This window comes from Anser brachyrhynchus (genome assembly GCF_964034855.1).
Source record: "Anser brachyrhynchus genome assembly, chromosome: 9".
NCBI classification, from domain to species: domain Eukaryota; kingdom Metazoa; phylum Chordata; class Aves; order Anseriformes; family Anatidae; genus Anser; species Anser brachyrhynchus.
In genome coordinates this window covers 2,882,431-2,900,283 of record NC_137703.1, presented here as the reverse complement: position 1 = coordinate 2,900,283, position 17,853 = coordinate 2,882,431, and the positions used below count along the sequence as shown (strand labels likewise).

At 40.8% G+C, this 17,853-nt stretch overlaps 1 protein-coding gene across 13 annotated transcripts in view; it reads right to left on the bottom strand.

The window, feature by feature from the left end:
• The window catches only part of LOC308199793 (uncharacterized protein), a 119,197-nt gene that overhangs the window by 91,275 nt on the left and 10,069 nt on the right, over positions 1-17,853 (bottom strand). For 6 of the 13 annotated variants that reach the window (XR_013954950.1, XR_013954956.1, XR_013954957.1 and 3 more), the window contains exons 2-5: positions 7,267-7,330; positions 5,938-6,051; positions 2,236-5,813; positions 552-587 (exon numbers count right to left, since the gene is read on the bottom strand). Coding sequence is in view for 1 of the 13 variants with exons in the window: in XM_080604437.1 (XP_080460563.1) it covers positions 5,938-6,051 (114 nt within the window). In the remaining 12 variants the exon portion in view is untranslated. Of the gene's footprint in view, positions 1-551; positions 588-2,235; positions 5,814-5,937; positions 6,052-6,930; positions 6,979-7,266; positions 7,331-17,853 lie in introns of all 13 variants that reach the window. The other 7 variants (XR_013954953.1, XR_013954954.1, XR_013954955.1 and 4 more) reach the window with 3 other exon arrangements.

The following is a 17,853-nucleotide window of genomic DNA, read 5'->3' as shown; positions in this document are numbered from 1 at the left end:
GCTCAGCTGTGCCATGCTGCGAGGTCCTGGGGAACTGCTGCAAGGTTGAAGCAAACCCCACACCTTCCATCACCACACTTCTGCTGACCTGCATATTGCACGACTTTCCTTCTATTCAGTCCCATTTCAGCTTCAGATATTCACCTTCCACCATTTCTGTTTTATTCCTTTCAAGCCCTCCTACAGTTACTCATTCTCATACTCATCTTTTAGCTCTTTATGTCCCATAATGTTTCTGTCCAATAAACAAAATTATACAGCTATATAAACAATACAATAACTTTCAGTTTCAATCAGCTTTGACATATTTTGTGGTTCCTATTACCCTCTGTTAAATAACAGCTCTAGGGGTCCATCCCTCCACGTCTGCCCACCCTTCACCTGCACCAGTTTCTCCAGCAGAGCCCGTCCTTCCCCCTGCTCAGACACTGTAGGGATGCCTGAAGGAACAGCCACCTCGTGCTCATGGAAAGTCTCCGCTTGTGCCTCGCAATGTCAATTATTCAACATTTTACTGTTCAGTCTTAAGCTCTGCCAAAAATGTTACTTACAGAATGGAAGTGACAGAATCTGGCTTTTCCCCAGGTCTGCAAAAGAGGTAGATGCTGAAGCGTGGTTTTGCTGACACAACTTTAAGAGTTTTGAGCATAATTCAGAGCCCAGATAGCCAAAAAGAGTTCAGAAACTTTAAAGGATCCCTACCAGATCACACCCAAGCATTGGAGTGGGAATAATGCTAGCCAAACAATATAAAAATAAAATAGTCTGTGTAAAAAAATATATATATATATGCAACCTTCTTCTATATCCAAAACATATACTTAAATTCTAGTTTTACCAGTAGTCCCACTTTTGCTCCTCAGATATTACATTACTTTAGCATGAAAGGCCCCAAACATAGGTTGTCTGAAATGAGGTGGTTGCTGTTGTCCCACAGCATGAATTTAATCTAGTCTGATTTTTATATTTTATTGGAACAGACAAGGAGAGTTTGTGCGCTCGGCTAACACAACTCAAGAATTTCCAATGAGGAGCCACAATTTTATAAGCCATTGAATTCCTGCCTGTGAGAGCATAGCTGGTTTGCCCTGCATCTACAAAAGACAAATTGAGAGACTACAAATGAACCAGACTCTCCAGCACTTGTGAAGAGTCCCATCACTTGTTTAGGCCACATCTCTTGGCCTCTTTGGTTTCTGCAGAGGCGCGATATTCCTCCTCTCCAGCTCCATGGGGCTCTGTTAGTGAGAATTTCACCTTCTAAAAAGTGTGTAGATCACCTTTTAAGATCACTAAAAAATAGCGTGGGTCAACAGGAATATTGAGATGAACATCTGACAGTCAAATTTAATGGTGTGTCTTTAGGGGGAATAGCCCGTGGAGCCACGTTGGGGAAGGCTGACTCCACAATTTACAGATGGGACAGGAACCACAGGGAAAAGGCAATTCGCACTTCGGCAACTGCTCCCCAACAGCAGCTATTGATGCAGCTCCAAGCTACAGGATGGAGAATCCTCCCCCCAGCTTTCAGTAAGTTCAGCTGGGGACGATGCACTTTTCCTACCATCCCCTGTTCTCCAATGGCACTACCGTACAGCGGTCCCATTGCTAATGAGGGATGTTATGGCCATGCAAATCGTGATATTAAAAAATGGCCAACTGTATTGCACCCCCCCCCTTCAGGCCCATAATAACACGTTTGCATTCTGAGCACACTTACAAGTTTGAACAAGGTTATTGAAAGAAACCTGAATGCCATATTAACTTAATTTTATTGTCCCACCTCTTTGGAAAATCAGGTACTTTTTTTTTAATATCATCTCCCAAGCACTTGGTGTTAGGAGCTTAATTACAGATTTGTAATTCTGTATTCATGAAACTCCACACTTTCAGTGTGTTGTAAGAAAGGGATTTACAGTCCCAGAAACGTGGAGGTTACTTAGGATGACAAAACTTGCAGGAGGAATATTGAATTAACAATACCTGGTATGTGCTATTGAAAAAGAAATCCCATAAGAATACTGAATTAAGTGACCATTTCCAGAACTGGTAGAAATGTTGCCTTTTTGCAGATGGGTAGGTGAGCATACGTCTACACTCATTTTAAGGCAAGAAAAGTAAGGCTGCATGCTAGTCTGTGGGCTGTGCCTAAACCTGATGCATCTTTGAGTGTAGGACAGAGTGTGCCTCAAACACCCATCATACAAGGTATTGCATACATTTCCCCTCACTTACCAAAGCTAAAGTTGTGTTTTTTTTTTTTTTTTCCTTGCTTTCCCCTTCTGGAAATTCAGCTCCATAACTCTTACTGGAGGTTGGTCACAGAAACAGTTGTCCTGTTTTTTTGTAGGGAGGAAAGTTGAGAGGGATGGTGTTTTGGTGCCGTCAGTATCTGTACAGGTAATAAAACTGGCAAAGCTGCACCCAGCTGCCATCCCCGTGGAAAGCTCGCTGTGCTGCAGGCACTCTTCACCTTCCCCAAAAGGTGTATGGAGCAACAACCAAGACAGACAAGCACTGCAAACCAGATGTACTCAGGTAGAGGTGCAAACCACATACAGCTGGTTTGGGACGCCACTGCTCGGACACCCTAGGAGACAGCAGAAACAAGAGCTTCACAGGTGCCTTGTACCTACACAAGTCATCAGGCAGGTGACAGCCAACTGCTGGATTTATTTGAAGTCTCCCCAGTCTTGTTTTCTGCCAAGGGCAATCAAGCAGGAGCAGGAAGATGAATGTCTGCACAGCCAAGCCTCTCGCTGGCACACCCGTCAGCCTCCCTCCATCACTCCCTCCGTCCCAGAGCTCCCTTTCTCCCCACGTCTTCAATCCCTCACAGATCTCCACTGGGGTAGCTGTCACCTCCATGGGGCATGTGCGAGTTTCAGGGTGGACTCGAGCTGTGTTCAGAGAGTCAGCCTGGTCAGCTGTGCACACCAAGTGGAAATGCGGGGCCGAAGCAGCACACCTGCAACCAGCAACAGCTGACATTCCTTGTTTTGCTGCTAAACAGTTGTCATTTATCGCAACCTCCCAGAAAGAACACCAGAGTTGATTTCAGGTGGATAATCTGCCTCTCACACAAGAAACTCAGACTGCCATCCTGCTCTGATGCTAACATTAACTCAGAATATAACGAATTATCCCTCCAATTTTCTGAGAAACTCAGGACCTCCCTGCATTTGACAGAAGGTGACTGCAATGTCTCAAACACCTCTGCAGTAACTGCTAGCAGATTATGATTTTCTCTGGCAAATACCAAGTCATCCAAGGCTTCCTTTGTTTTATGAACTCAAAGCATCTTTCAGACATTAATTCAGGAAAGCTGGCACCAGCTCGATCATGGAGGAAAGCAGTGCTGTCCCCTTCTTCAGGTAAGCCACAGACGCATTAAGTGCTTTGCTTAAGGCCAGAAGTGAATCACTGGAAGAGCCATGCACAGTACATCCCTCATGCTGCTGCCATCATCAGCTCCCAAAAATAAAAGGAATAATTAATGAGAGCCTCTGAATTTATATTAGAATTTAAGGAGTTCATGGTCTGAGCCCACTATATTAGATAAGACTAGCAGAGCTGTAATTTAAATGGTTATTGTTAACTACCCATTCTCATGCAACCGCTTTTCTTTAGAGAAGGTCTACAAAGACTTTTCTGAAATATATTCTTTTTAATGCTAAAGTAACCTTAGATTAACCTGGTAGACACCTATGCTGAATGAGTTAAAAGCAAACCAAAGGGCTACCCAGCAAGCAAGCTGGAGTGCGTGTGGTTGGGGAGGCTCCACAGTGGCGTCACACCAGCTAAAAGCTGCAGTTCCTCACCAGGGCGCACCAAGTGGCACAGCTTTTCCAGGAGGCTTGAGGGAGGGGGGATTTTTTTCATTATCCTAGATTAAAATTTTGAATGTACGGCTGTCATTCATAGAAGAGAGGTGTTTGTGGATCATTTACTAATATACGGTATGTTCTCTTATAATCTCAGCTATAAAAAGTAAATTGTTGGTTATGATTCATTGGTCGTACCAATGTAAATGCTACCCTTTAAATATGGTGTGATTAATTTAATAGTTCACTTAGGCTGCAGGAAATTATCCAGTGGAAATAAACACATAGTTCGATTCAGGAGGAATTTCACATTGTTTCTCCTAACACTTACAGCCATGATACAAACAAATCAGAAGTATCTCAAACATTTCCAGTCATAATTGCCATATGTTGTTAAAAATTAACCTAATTCTCGGTCAATTACGTTAATATGAAATATTTCAACAGAAATGATAACTAGTGTTTGCATGGTAGTTTCCCAACCTCCTCATGTTGTGATTTCTAAAGTGACTAGGTTTTAAACTCATTTTAGAAAGAGTAGTGTAAAATATAGAAATTAGTCCAATGTACATAAAGCAGTTCAATTAATTTTCGCAGGTGAGTTGCTGAATAGAAGGGTTTTGAATAGAACTTAGCTACAGAGAAAATAATAAAAAAGGCATTGCCCAAATCCATCAATCCTCACACAGGACCTCTGTTGTAGTGTTTCATATTCATCATCCATTTGGGGACAAGCAACTCATCATTCACTTTGTTCAGTGAGAGGTATGAAATAATGCTAAGACTATTGAACATAGTTTCAGGCTGCTTTATAATGTTCCTAGGGGTAAAGACAGCAATTTTTTACATGGAAATGCAACATTAGAGAAGCGTTGAATATAAAATTATCCATGGCACTGTGCAATTTGGCTGTCAGCAGGGAGGAGGAGACACCTCCCCTGAACACAGGGCCCCGCAGGACTTCCCTGCGATGCTGCAGGAAAAGCCAGACATACAATTTGCGGAGAGATACTTGGCGCTGCAAAGACTCTTATCGTCACAACTTGCCTGCACCTCCATTTGGGGGTCTATAAGAGCCTACAGTTTTCACAAAGCGGCTCCACTAAGCCAATCACACTTCAAAACACTGCCTGGAGATGACTGACCGCGCTTAGAAATACAACCGTGAGGCAGCTAGCCCTGAAATAATCCCAAAAGCACCGCGCCTCATGCAAACCAGAGGAATGACAGAGGTAGGCTTAAACAGTCACTTTATTTGGCCAAGAAGGGCTGGCAGCTGCCGGAGGTTACAGCTGTGTCACCACTAAAGCCATGCCACGGCCGGCCTGGAGGCCGCCCCTGCAGGAGGCACCACAGATGCCTCTAAAACCAGGAGAGATGTCGGCCTTCTCCTACAGGTAATGCCCTCTCACTGATGGACGTAACGCTTGTCCAGTGCCTCATCATGAAAGAGACGAGGAACAGCCCAAACAAGGCTTGAGCTGGTAGGTGTTGCAGGAGACTTGCCATGAGCCCACGGCTGCGGGTACGGACAGACGCCCGAGCTCCTCCTCGGACAGGGAGGCAGGACGAGCCTCCCTGTGCCAGGGAGACTGAGCCTGAACACATCAAGCTTTAATAATGAAACACAGGGTTACATCTAGTTTGATTTGTCAGTTTGGGCTGTTACTTTTCACTTGGAACGTGTTCAATTTTAATCCTTTGAAGTGCGGAAAAAAGTACGGCAGCAGCCTAAAAATCTGTGGGGGTTTAACTGCTTGGTAAATGATATGATGCAAAAAAAAAAACAACAATCCTGTTTGCTCTTGCAGCATGTCTTGTCTTCTAAAATCTGAAGGAGAAAGGAGAGTAGAGCTGAAAACTGCTGAAACCCTGAACTTGACTCAGGTCTATCTTCTCAACACTTCCATGTTTCTCCAAGCCCAGACCAAGCCGCCTCTCGTCCCCCGCAAGTACAACATATGGCTTCATTCAAGAGAGTCCTGCCATCTGAAAATGAGGTTGCATTAATATTTCAGTGCACATTTAAGCACTAGTCCTTAGAGTGACTTTCCTGCTCAGTTCCCTTTGCGCACAGCAGTCCTGGAGAGCCCCCACACGACTGCTTTCTTACCCCGGCACAGGCGCTGCTGCGGATCCCTGCCTGCCCTCGCTCCGTCCGTCTGCTGAGCACACCTTCTGCAGCTGGGAGCACCGACACGGTCCTGGCTGTGCTAACGTGTCTCGGCTGAAATGATGAACAGCGCTCAGACATTTTTCATGGAGGAAATCAATTACTGCTCAGTAAAAATAACTAGAACAGCTAAATTTTTCTAAAGTCAACTATTTGCCCTTTATTAATCACCTGGGCCCAATGCCATCCTTTTTTTCAACACTTTTATCAGCAGTAGGGGAAAAAAGTGTGTATGAAGTCACTGAATCTAGTCTGAAGCACACTTTTTTGTCCATTTCTGTGAGTTTATAACTTCACTGCATTCTCTGAAGACCTTCCAAAGATACAGACCTTCTTATATGACCAATTCATATACCACCATAGCCTGCAAGCTAGAAATATGTATCTATTACATGCACCTCCTGCTGCAGGCAGTTTTCCAAAAACCTTTGCCATGAATCTCAACAAATTAAGTTATTTCCAAAGTCAAATTAAGTAATTTCCAATATTGCCTGCAAGAAGTTAATGAAATGAGCGCATGCTCCTTCAGCTAAACAAGAAAGAATTTTAACCATCATCAGGTCAGTCTCAAATTATTCATGTTCGAGGCAAAAAATGAGTCTGAATTAGCCTTAAGTTAATAATACAGTTGATAAAGTTTTTCCTGTATCTTTCTGAGTGTATGAAGAAAACCCTGGAAAAAAATATTTCAGAATTTTTACTTAAGGTTTTTCTGTTGTCATTTCCTAAAGGAAAGAAACTGTACAAACACCGTCTTTGATTTGCTAAGTTTCATACAGAAATGTGCCATTATATATTTTTCATCAAATGACTTATGCTATGCAAGCTTACATGTATATCTTTTAGACACTGTATATGATGCCACACAGCCCATATGGCAGATTACATTCATCTGTCAGTAACTGATCAGTTCTGAAGACACTTTGCCCTCACCTCTGAACTGTTTCTTATACCCCACAGCTTCATCTGTGTTTCCAGCAGCTGCATAAAAACAAAGACCTGCTCAAGAAGCATTTCTTCGCATGACATATAATTAAATTGGATTCTAATTACAGATCATAAATTACAGAAACTTCTTTAGAGGAAAGATGCCCAGAATGCTATATGGAAATGCAGTGTTTATTATTGAGGTTATTCTAAAAGGATTAGGAATTGAACAAATTACACAACAGGGGGACCAAATCATGAATTCTGTATTAATAACATGTAATCACTTTTAAGGTGGTGTTAAGCACTAGCGTACACAAATATCATTCCCTGTTTACATACTTAAAAATTCAACATCGCTTCTGTAGAGCACCAGCAGAGGTAAGGTCTGTGTAGTTGTTGCTTCCTGTAGTAGGAGAAACAAATTATACCTCTGGTTAAGTTTTTTCCTATAAGAAGATGGACACCAGCATGCAGCCAAACCCCTCCAGGAAGGCTTCAGCTCTAACATAAGCACTCCATTCCCAAAGAGCAACTATGAGCCAACAAATAGATTAAAGAGATTAAAGCAACCAGCAAACGCTTAGTGCTTGCTCCAGCTGAACCCTCACCACAGCAGTAGTGTCCTTGCAGAATTCAGATACCGTGCATTGAGGAAGCACAGAAGGATGTGAAACCACAGCGCTAAGTATTTGAACAAAATAAAGCCTGATGGCTGGAGGGCAGAGACTAGAGCCACGGTGGCACATAGAAATCTGTGTTTTGGCTCCTGACACCTCAACAGGGAGCCCAGCAGCCACTTGGGCTTGTTGTGCTATGAGCATGAGGAGGCAGGCACCCAAGAGTGGCTGTCTGCAAACCCACACCAAGAGGGCTCCATGGACCGGCCAAGGAGTGGCCAGCCCCGGATGGTCCCACACAAGACAGACCACCCAAAGGATGGCTGGCCCAGCTGAAGGACAGAAGCCTGAATCAGGCCTTTGTCCTCTTGTCCAAAGAAATCACCTTCACAACGCCAGGAGACAGGAGCTGCCCTGGCCAAGGTGGGCAGCCACAGCTTCCCCCCGTTGAGCGAGCTGAGCCCCCCAGCACTGCAGTGCAGCAGGGCTGCTGAAGGCTCCCAAAGGCTCCCAGCTGGTTGAATGACACCCACGGAGTCTGCTTTTGCAGGTGGTATGAAGAGATCCCCGGTGAAGCATTTTTATAATAGCTGTCTGGTCAAAGGGAAGGAGAGGATGCAGCCCACCGCATTTGATACACATTGAGTGAGGATAAAATACGGCTTTGTCCAGGGTAGCTGAAGAAGGACAACAGGTCAGTGCTAGCTCCAGCAGATCCCTCACACTGTCCCTGGCACCCTAATGACGGCAAGGCAGGATAGCAAATGTTATAGTTCGTAAGATTTTGCTGCCATCTTCTGATGAAAAACCATTACACGGTAAGAGAGGCGGCTGCTGGACTTGAGGCAGCCCCGTGCCCCCATGAAGACAGTCCGTCGGGATGCACCCATTGGAAACCCGGCTCCTTCGGCTCCCCAACAGCCCACCAGGCTCCATTGGAAAAGTGATAACTTGATATCTGAGGCATGATAGCTAGCGAATACTCTTCAATTTTTTTTTTAACTTTTTTTTTTTCCTTTTTAAGTGTTTGTTCTCCTCTGAAAATGGGTTAAATATTTCAGTGTCTCATTTAATGTAACGTTTTCACATTTCTAATTCTTGAAAAATGGGGCTTTATATAATATGCAGAAAAATCAGCCTACCATTAAAATATACTTCTTCTGAGGATAATGATGAACAGCCCACTTCTATTTTGCATTACAGAGGCACACTAGCCTTGCTCCTTTCTTGAATGTACCACGGGCAACTTCAGACTAAAACATACAAAACAGCCAAACTGGAGGAAGAATGGTCCATTTTAGTGTCTTGATCTGCAAAGCTTTTTCAGTATCTTCGAAAGAATTTATGTTTTTCTATTCCACAATATAAATCAGATCTTCCCATTCCTGTCTTAGTCCTATTTATTTTACTCTCATTCCCCATTCTTCATCGCAGATGGAGTCAAATGAAATATTCTTTTTAAAGCCACTCTCTTTTCTTGAGTAGAATGTCACATGCACTTCAGCATATGTAATAGACCACTGAGGGCTGTTTTTTTTTTCATTGTTGTTTTGTTTTTTTCCCCCACTGCACTTAGGATAAACTTTAAATTCCCTTACAGGTACTGAGAAATTATGTCAATGTAATTACAAACAACTCAATTTTGTCAACCCCCCTCAAAAAAAAAAAGCCCTTTTTTTTTTTTACCTGTACACGTTATCCTCATCACTTCCCACACAACACCTGGACTTTGGTGACTACCTACATTTATCACAGGTGCAAACACAGATCTGCACGAGGGGCAGTGGAGCACAGTGTGGCACCATGAAGACCCCTCACGTGGGCAGTAGCTGTGATTTACCAGGAGCAGCAGGAGTAATGTTGCCCCATGCACTACAAAGTCCTTGCCTTGCAGCAGAAGAGCAGTCAAGCCCAGCCATCCCAGCGTGCTCACTGCACTTCTGGGTAACTTCCGTGCCCCAGCCCAGAAACTAAATACTAAGAAAGAATAAAGCATCAGTGATGAATCTAGTTTTTAGTGGGAAGTGTATATTTACCACCAACTCTGCTTGGTGTACAAGCTGGAGAAATACTGACATTTGTTGCTATATGATAAGCACAGAGCAGAAAAATAGGCATATACATTTCTAATTTTTAACTTAATAAACCTAAATTATAGTTTATTAGAAAAATAATATAATCTAATAAGTCAAGTGCTTTAATATTATCATGTTATATAACACTGACGATATTCTTTTATTTGATGGAGTTACAGACCTATCTGCAAGTTTTAGGAAATCAGTAACTGAACACTTATTGTTAAGGATCACTTCCAGCCTTATTTCCTATGAGTCTTTGAAAACGAGCATCGCAACGTGTGTACATGTCAGTTGAGATCAATACAAAATGTACTCAGGGGGCCGGCAAAACTTCCTGGTGTACTTTAGTCTATGGCATTATGCATACCAGTGATATGTCCAGTTTTTGATTTTCTCACCAGATACTGCATACAACAGTCAGGGATTTGTCCTAAGCTACTATAACCTCTCAGAGAATGCATCGCCATCTTCTTTTCAGTAATGAACTCTACAACACTGAACTAAATTTGAATGATAGAAGTGATCAGAAATCCATAACATCCTGTCATTATCGCTGAGGTTTGTTTACTTCAACAAATCTAATGCCATCTGATTAAATTTTATAATGTTTGCATATCGTACCATGAACTTGCTCAAACATCAGAAAATGATTGACTCTTCAACAGAAAATGATATACAAATGAATGCAAATCCGTCGACTTAAAATGTAACAGACTGCATTGTTTGTTATGGATGTGGATCTCAATCTCTGTGTTCATACAACTTCACTGCTATATAGCACACACATTGTGAGTTGGCCTGCATCTGATCTGAAGTGCTTTAATTTAATATATTTATTCTCATGCATAATTTATTCATATTTCTTGCATAATTACTTTTTTTTTTTGCCTTTCCGGGAGTTTAATGGGTTTAGTTCATCTATGCAGAATGGTTAGAGAATTTAGGCATAAAAAGTCAGGACATGCAGAAGTCATCTCAGGGTTCGTCTCAGGGTTCAGACTCCAGACCCACCTTACACGAGCAAAAGGCCACAGCTGTCAGTTCACGGAAGAGCTACATCATCATGTGAACTATGGAATAAATTACCCTGCAATGGAGCCCAAACCAGGACAACGTCTTCATTTGAGCTTCTTAGGTTAGGCTTTCTATATTTTGATTAAACACACATTTGAACAGCCATATTAATAAAATAACCTATTAACTGACAACCTAATTTGAACAGGCAAAGATCACAGGAGTTCAAGATCTATCTGAAACCCTCTTCCTTATGATGTTCATAAACACCGCAAATATCACCGACAATTGCAGCCAGTGCCTCTGAGCACTAAAAGCATTACTCCCTGCACCACAGCAATTTTCCACATGCAGAATGCTGTCACAAATTAACTAAACCTGGCAGATATTGTATAGTTTATACTATACACTGCACTCCGTAGCACTCATTCTTCACGAGACATTTCTGAAGAGTCTTTCTTCCCCAGAAAAATGTATTCTGTTACAGTGGATCTCTTGCAAGAAGAATGGAATGATATTAGTTCTTAACAAGTCTGATGAGTGAGCTGTCACATGCAGAAAATGGATCAATATTCAAAATTAATAAAAAATCCATAAAACATCTTTCTTTCTGCTTTCTTTCAAGAATACCAATCAATAATCAAGAATACCGACATGTTCTCCTTGAGGATGATTTCCCTTGTCCTTGATCAAATGACTGTTAAACTCCTTAGTTTTCCATAACAATCTCCTTCTCTGCTTGTGCTATCTGAAAGTAGACAAACTTCTGTCCTGCGCACAAGGTTTCAAGAAACTTGCGGGCAAATGAAAAACTCATTGAGATTTGAAGACAACCCACTCAGGGAGCCACAACATACAGCACGACACATACTGTGCCCCAGACTGCTCAGTGGAAATAACAAGCAATATTCCTTAAAAAAGTCTAAATCAAGATTCACTGGAAAAAAAAAAAAGCGTTTATTGCAAAAGATTTGATCAGCTCGTGAATAAATGATAAGCAGCACTGTTTGCTTCATTCTCTGGAATAGGGCACATAAATGAATCCATTGGCTGTCAGGTCCCATGAAGAAACATATGGCTCCAGCCTAATAATGCAAATGTATCCACATTTTGAAGCAATTAAAAAGCTGGCATTATTAGATGGCTTGTAATTTGTATATAATGCATCTTCTATTTTCACCTAGGGCTTTCCTTTTAAATTTATTTCCCCTTATTTTCCATAGTGCTCATTAGTTGAAACCTGAAAAAAGTTTTTTTGAGCACTACTGTGCTCAATATAATTTGGTATTTAATATATTTCTAACATTTTATATTCAATTATAACCTTCTCATCACATTTAAACACAAGCTGCCTGTATTAATGTCAAATAGTATCTTCAGCACCGGCAGTTTCTCATCCCAAAATTGGATATTTCTCTGTATTCTTCCTACCCACCTTCGACCCTCTCTGACCTAGGAGCTGAAACGACCCTAAACTCATAGCTCTGTCCCTAGCCTCTTTTCCTAATATGCAGAGGCCGATTCTGGTGGAAGACTCAATGAAACCAAAAGTTGCCCCTGCTGAGGGTTTCAGCAGTCTTAAAATGTGGTAAATACATAATATGCTAAATTTGTATTCCTCTAAAGTTGCTAAACAGCACCAATTGCACCTGACATAGCATTAAATTGATGGATACCTACCATTTCTTAGTCTTCCTAGTTCTCAATATGCATTCTAAAAATTCTTTTTGTTTAAGTTCAGAAATAGAAGTTCTTCCTAAAATTGCAGTAACGCTACCACTGCCATTATACCACCATAAATGAATGAAGGTACAAAACAAAGAGCAGAAAAAGGCTGAAACAGAGCACGTCAGGAGACGTCAAAGCCTCAGAGAAAGTGCTGGCTGTATTCCTTCATTATTCCTTCAGACTGCAGGTTCAAAGTTTTCAACAGAAATTAATGTAATTATGGCGTAAAGAAGAGCGAGTCTATTGGAAGTTCACAAACCAGTAGAAAAAAACGTCCTTGTTCTTATTTGCCCACGTTTCCTATCTTTATTTTCCTGTTACCCAAAACAGAAGGGTCACCACATCAGTCCCCACTCAGAGTCATCTCAGACAATGCAAACATACTGCATATTTAGTGCACCTGATGCACATTATACTGAAGATTCGAACACAGAAGTACCTTATGCACATTTTTAAAAATAGCTACGGCTATGAAGAGAATGTAATGGCCTTACAATAGCATGGTTAATTACTAATATTTTAACTATAACTGAATCGTCATTAATGTTTCTCAACCACAGGCCAAGAAAAATGTTATGAGAATTATTAAATGTCTTGTCTAGAATGTTGCAGAGATGATGATGAATAGACGTTCTCAAGTGTGTTAAAATATAAAGTCTCTTAGCCCTTTCTGACTACTACTTAGCTATAAACAGAAAATACACTTTTTATGGATTTTCACAGATAATGAAGTTGCGGGCTCAAGAAAGATTTGCATGCTGTTTGTGTTTGATGTATTGCTTCCTGAGGTGGTGTCACCATGTAAATTTACTGCTAATGTGTTGGGGTTTTTATCCAAGATAAATCACCTTGTCCTGAGATTTAAATGAGGACCAAAAAAAATAAAGAGGCTTAAAATTAAGAAGTCTTCATGGATATTTTGTTGTAGTAGATTAATGGGAATATATCTAAACAATTAAGATAAATAATTCCATTAAAGTGTAAAAGTCAGTATATTTTCTCCTTTAACCTTCATCTAGTGTGCTGTAGATTACTACTGGAAACACATTTAGTAACTACTTGAAACGACATCAGAATGCAGGCACAAAATCTGTAAACATTTGGGTTTGGGGGTCTCAGGATGCTGTTTAAGGAGAGCCACAGCACATCTGTCAGAAACCTTAGCAATCTAAATAAAAAAGGTGTTGGCATTACAGCGTAAGTGCTGAATCAATTCACAAAACAGATCTGAAAATGAAACAATTCACAATGCAGCTGCATTTAGCAAGCCTGCAAGAGCTGCAAATCATTTTGGCCAGTGCCTGAAATCAATGGGATCTAGGGATGCAGCAAGCACCGGGGGCAGCAAGCACTCCTTTTCTTAGCGTTGGCAGAACAGAGGAGTTGGCATGCCAAGGAAAATAATACAGAAGACCTGACTACGTGCCCATTGGTACACATGCTCATTTTTGACTACCAAAAAGCAGGGACAGAACCTGCTCTGGGGAGGGCGAGCAGCTGCAGGCAGCCCCCGCTGGGCTGGTTCCAGATCAGGCCCCTGCAGCCCAGCCTCCTGCACCGCTCCGAATTTTGTTTCTGTGGCAGGTTTCACTGGATGGGGATGTCACAGCTTCCATGGGCTCAAAGAATTAACTCTTGTATCTTGTGCTATTTACAGAGTGGCAGGTATAGGTAATATTTCTATTTAAGAGAGCGAACAATCATCTACAAACATTCCTTACATGGATGTTTAATTTCTGTCTCTGTAGTAGGTGTGAGTCAGTATTAAGCAGTGAATTAGCCTCTGTAGTCTGTTCACGCGGTCTCTGTAATATGGATTGATATACACACACTTAAAAATACAGCTGCTGAATATATTTTGTAATAAAACCTACACTCCTGAATGACTGTAAAACTGTGGTCCTTTTTAAGTTTAATATTTACTCTTCCTTTTGTCACAGGGACACAATGAAGCTGATTGCTTAGATACAGATGACATTATAGTCTATCTTTACTTTGTCATGCTTTTTTTCTTTAACTCTGTGCATTTACACATGAATGGGCCATTGGTTCTAAATGGCAAGAAGATCACAGTGAATTATATTCACTTTAGTGGTATGGTGTCAAATCCAATCTAGTATAAAATTCCACATCTTTTCAAATGGAGGAAACCATTTTAATTTGTATCCTCAGCAGCTGAACTTTCCTTTTCACCCTTTCAGTGACAGCACAGCTAGATGGGGCCAGGAACTTCATGCACACACAGTCCATTAGATATCCCTGAAATTCAGGGGTATTTGGGGAATCACTTCCATAACATTTGGAAACCTAGCACAACCTTAATTTTCTTTTCAATATCAAAAACAAAAATAGAGAACACTGATATGCTTGATTGCAGGTAAAAAGAGAAGTTGTGGCTCAGAGTTGCAGTAATAATCAGAAATGTAGTGTTGCATAGTAGGTCTAATCTGGGTGCAATTCAGCACTGATTTGGCTCTATTGATCATTTATGTGCAATTGAGCATCTCTAAACACTAGGTATGACTGATATCTTGTTGGTGCTGGGTGCTCCACTCATTGAGACACCAGGTCTATCCTGGAGCCTTTGACAGTTGCTTCCAAAGCCAGAAAGACAAAATCATGTTGGATTAAACACCTACACAACAGAATAGAAAGTAACATGGTGTGCTTGTACTTAACGTGAAATATCTTTATGGACTTTCCTAAGGGGGATGATTAGACATTAACCTCCCTACCCACGTGAATAAATACCTGGGAGACAGCAACAGAGAACACAATCACCTTCCTACAAAAATGCTGTGTTTGGCTGGGCTTGAGCCAAACTCACAGCTTGTGCATGTCAGAATAAGCCTTTGCCTGATGTAGTAGATCCTGACTTGTTTGTATACCCTGGTCCAAAGATCTTTCGATAACCAGCTTGCACCCTTCTTCAGTGTGAGGAACCCTGAAGCTCTTCCTGCAAAGCAAAACCTTCTTGTCTTGTTAACAAAAATAAAACAAACCAGCAAGCCTGGGAATTGCCGTACAAAACTGAACTATAATGGGCTGTAAACAAATAATCTTTCTGCTTGCTTCAGTGGTCTTTAGATGAGGTCCTAAGAGCTTTACCCTGCCAATCCTTCCCAGCCTGGAAAGGCTCATTAAAGCACGAGGACAGGCTGGGGGCTCATAGCACTTTCTACTGGGTAAAAACCAGTCTGAGCTCATAGAGGGCTGTTTATAATCATTACTTTCCCTGTCACCATTTATACTCTAGATATGATTTTAGAGAACAGTGCAGTCTTTTCTATTAAAAAAGTATAAAATGGGTGAATTCATTATGAGAGGTATGTGTTCTTGTATAGCTCTGCCTGGGTATGATTGCCATTCACTTTATACAGTTGTAGATGATTACAAGAGTCATTAAGCAGCATAAAATCATGCATGCTGGCTAATTAATGTGGAATTTATTCTCCTTTTAGTTACTTTTGTTATGCCTGTTGAACTCCGCTGGTATCAGTAAAGGTAACATCAGTAAAGACTGTAGTGAAACTGATGTAAGTGAAGGAAGTTGGGCTCAGCAAGTTTAATGAATAATAAAACTCTAAGAAATAGAAAAAGAAAATCAAGCTCCCAGCTACATCCATGTATTTATTGTAATTGTACATCATTACTATCATTCAGGCAATTTTCCTCAACATTAGCGTTCAAGTGACGCTTAGTAAAATTCTGGGGTTTGGTAGAAAAGTAATGAACATGTTCAGAGCAGTGTGAACAGGGATATAATCCCCAAAGAGTTCAAGCTGAGGCTCCTGAAGTTCCTATTCTTTCTTTACTGCCACCACAAAACTATTCTAGTTTTACAAAGCATCTTCCCAAACCTTCCTACCAGGTGCCAGGCATTAATATCTACAGCTCCTCTCATTAGGTGCCTTCAGCATCCACACGGTCAGCAGTTCTGCCCATATAGACCCCAAGCCTGACTTAGGCCACTGTAACCCGATTTAAACATACATACACGAATAAAATGCAAACTTTATCATTTTTGTTTAAAAAGTCTACATTCCAACATTAAAGGTTAATACAAACATTCCCTTGATTCACTTTCTCCTTCATCCCACACATTTTCTCTCAAGCCACGTTTTCCAGACTTGGCCTAAATAAGTGTTTTTTAGCTCTTCCAAGAGTGACATCATGCTGTGACATGTGAAGCTGAGCTAGCTCTGTCATGTCAGATTATGTGACATGACATAACAATTTGATAGGCAAACCTGATATGACACCACAACTTGAAAAGATCCACTTTTCTTCAGCCATGAACTAGTGTCAAACTTTCTGCAAGGGATATGCATAAAAATTTATCTTTTTTTAACTGAAGTCTTAGCCCTTGACCTTTTAGTAATGGTTTGAGATGATCATGGCCAGACACCTGCCATGACTGCCTTGTATATTTTGACAACAATTTTTCTGATGACAGGAGGAAGCTGTTGCCAGACTGAAAACTAACCTGCTCTTTACAGAAATGGAAAAAGTGCTTCAGAAGTGCACAATATATTGCTTGTGTTATAGAAGCTTGTACTAATAGCCTTAATGATTATTAGAACTGGACAAAAATGGCTTTTATTTATAGATATTCATAACCTTGGAACAAAGTAACAATGTTGATAAGTGAAAAGAGTTCTGACATTTCCTTGAGAAGTCTTAATCCTTCACAGAAAAATAAATCAAAGAAATCATTTTTTTTTTTTATATTCCCACCTCTCTGAAAGCATTTTCTAGATATATTCATGGTGGTTCAAATTCAGATACCCACCAAGAGTTAGACCCAGCAATTAGGCAGAAATGCAGGACTATTCCTGACAGACACCACGATAATCACAGCAATACATCAACTCCAAAAACATAGGTACCCTAAGGAGAATTTAAGTGGAAATGCATAGAATGAGCTGATCCATTTTATTCACCCTCCTAGTCCAGCATTAGCTGCAAGAAGATTTTACCCAGCCCATACACTTGTTCATATATCATAATTCCAAAATTGTATTTTGGCCAAGGAGCTGTCTGAAGTTTATTATAAGCTGCAAATGGATTCTGTTTAATTGGTCTAAAAGTGTGTTTCTTATTTATTCTCTCAATTTTTATGTTTAATATGAATTATCTAACTTTAATCTCTGCAAATCACTTATGAGATTTAAAAAAAAATCAATTTTTCTTCATTCCCAGTAGTCAACGCTATTATTTTACCTCAGCTGGCAATTTTGTCAATGAGGCTTGAACCATGATAGATCACTGCTTATTTCATAAGATAAATAGCACAAATTTGTCTCACTGCAACATCTGCACTATCAAGCAGTATCTAAGAGCATCCATCCTGCTACCACCTGGCACACAACACGTTATTCCCTAAATTCTGCAGCAGGATCTTATGGCAAGTTTGACTCCCCAAGACACAAACATTGACCAGTTAAGCTTGCATCACTGTAAGATTTCTTGTTGGTATCAACCTGGAC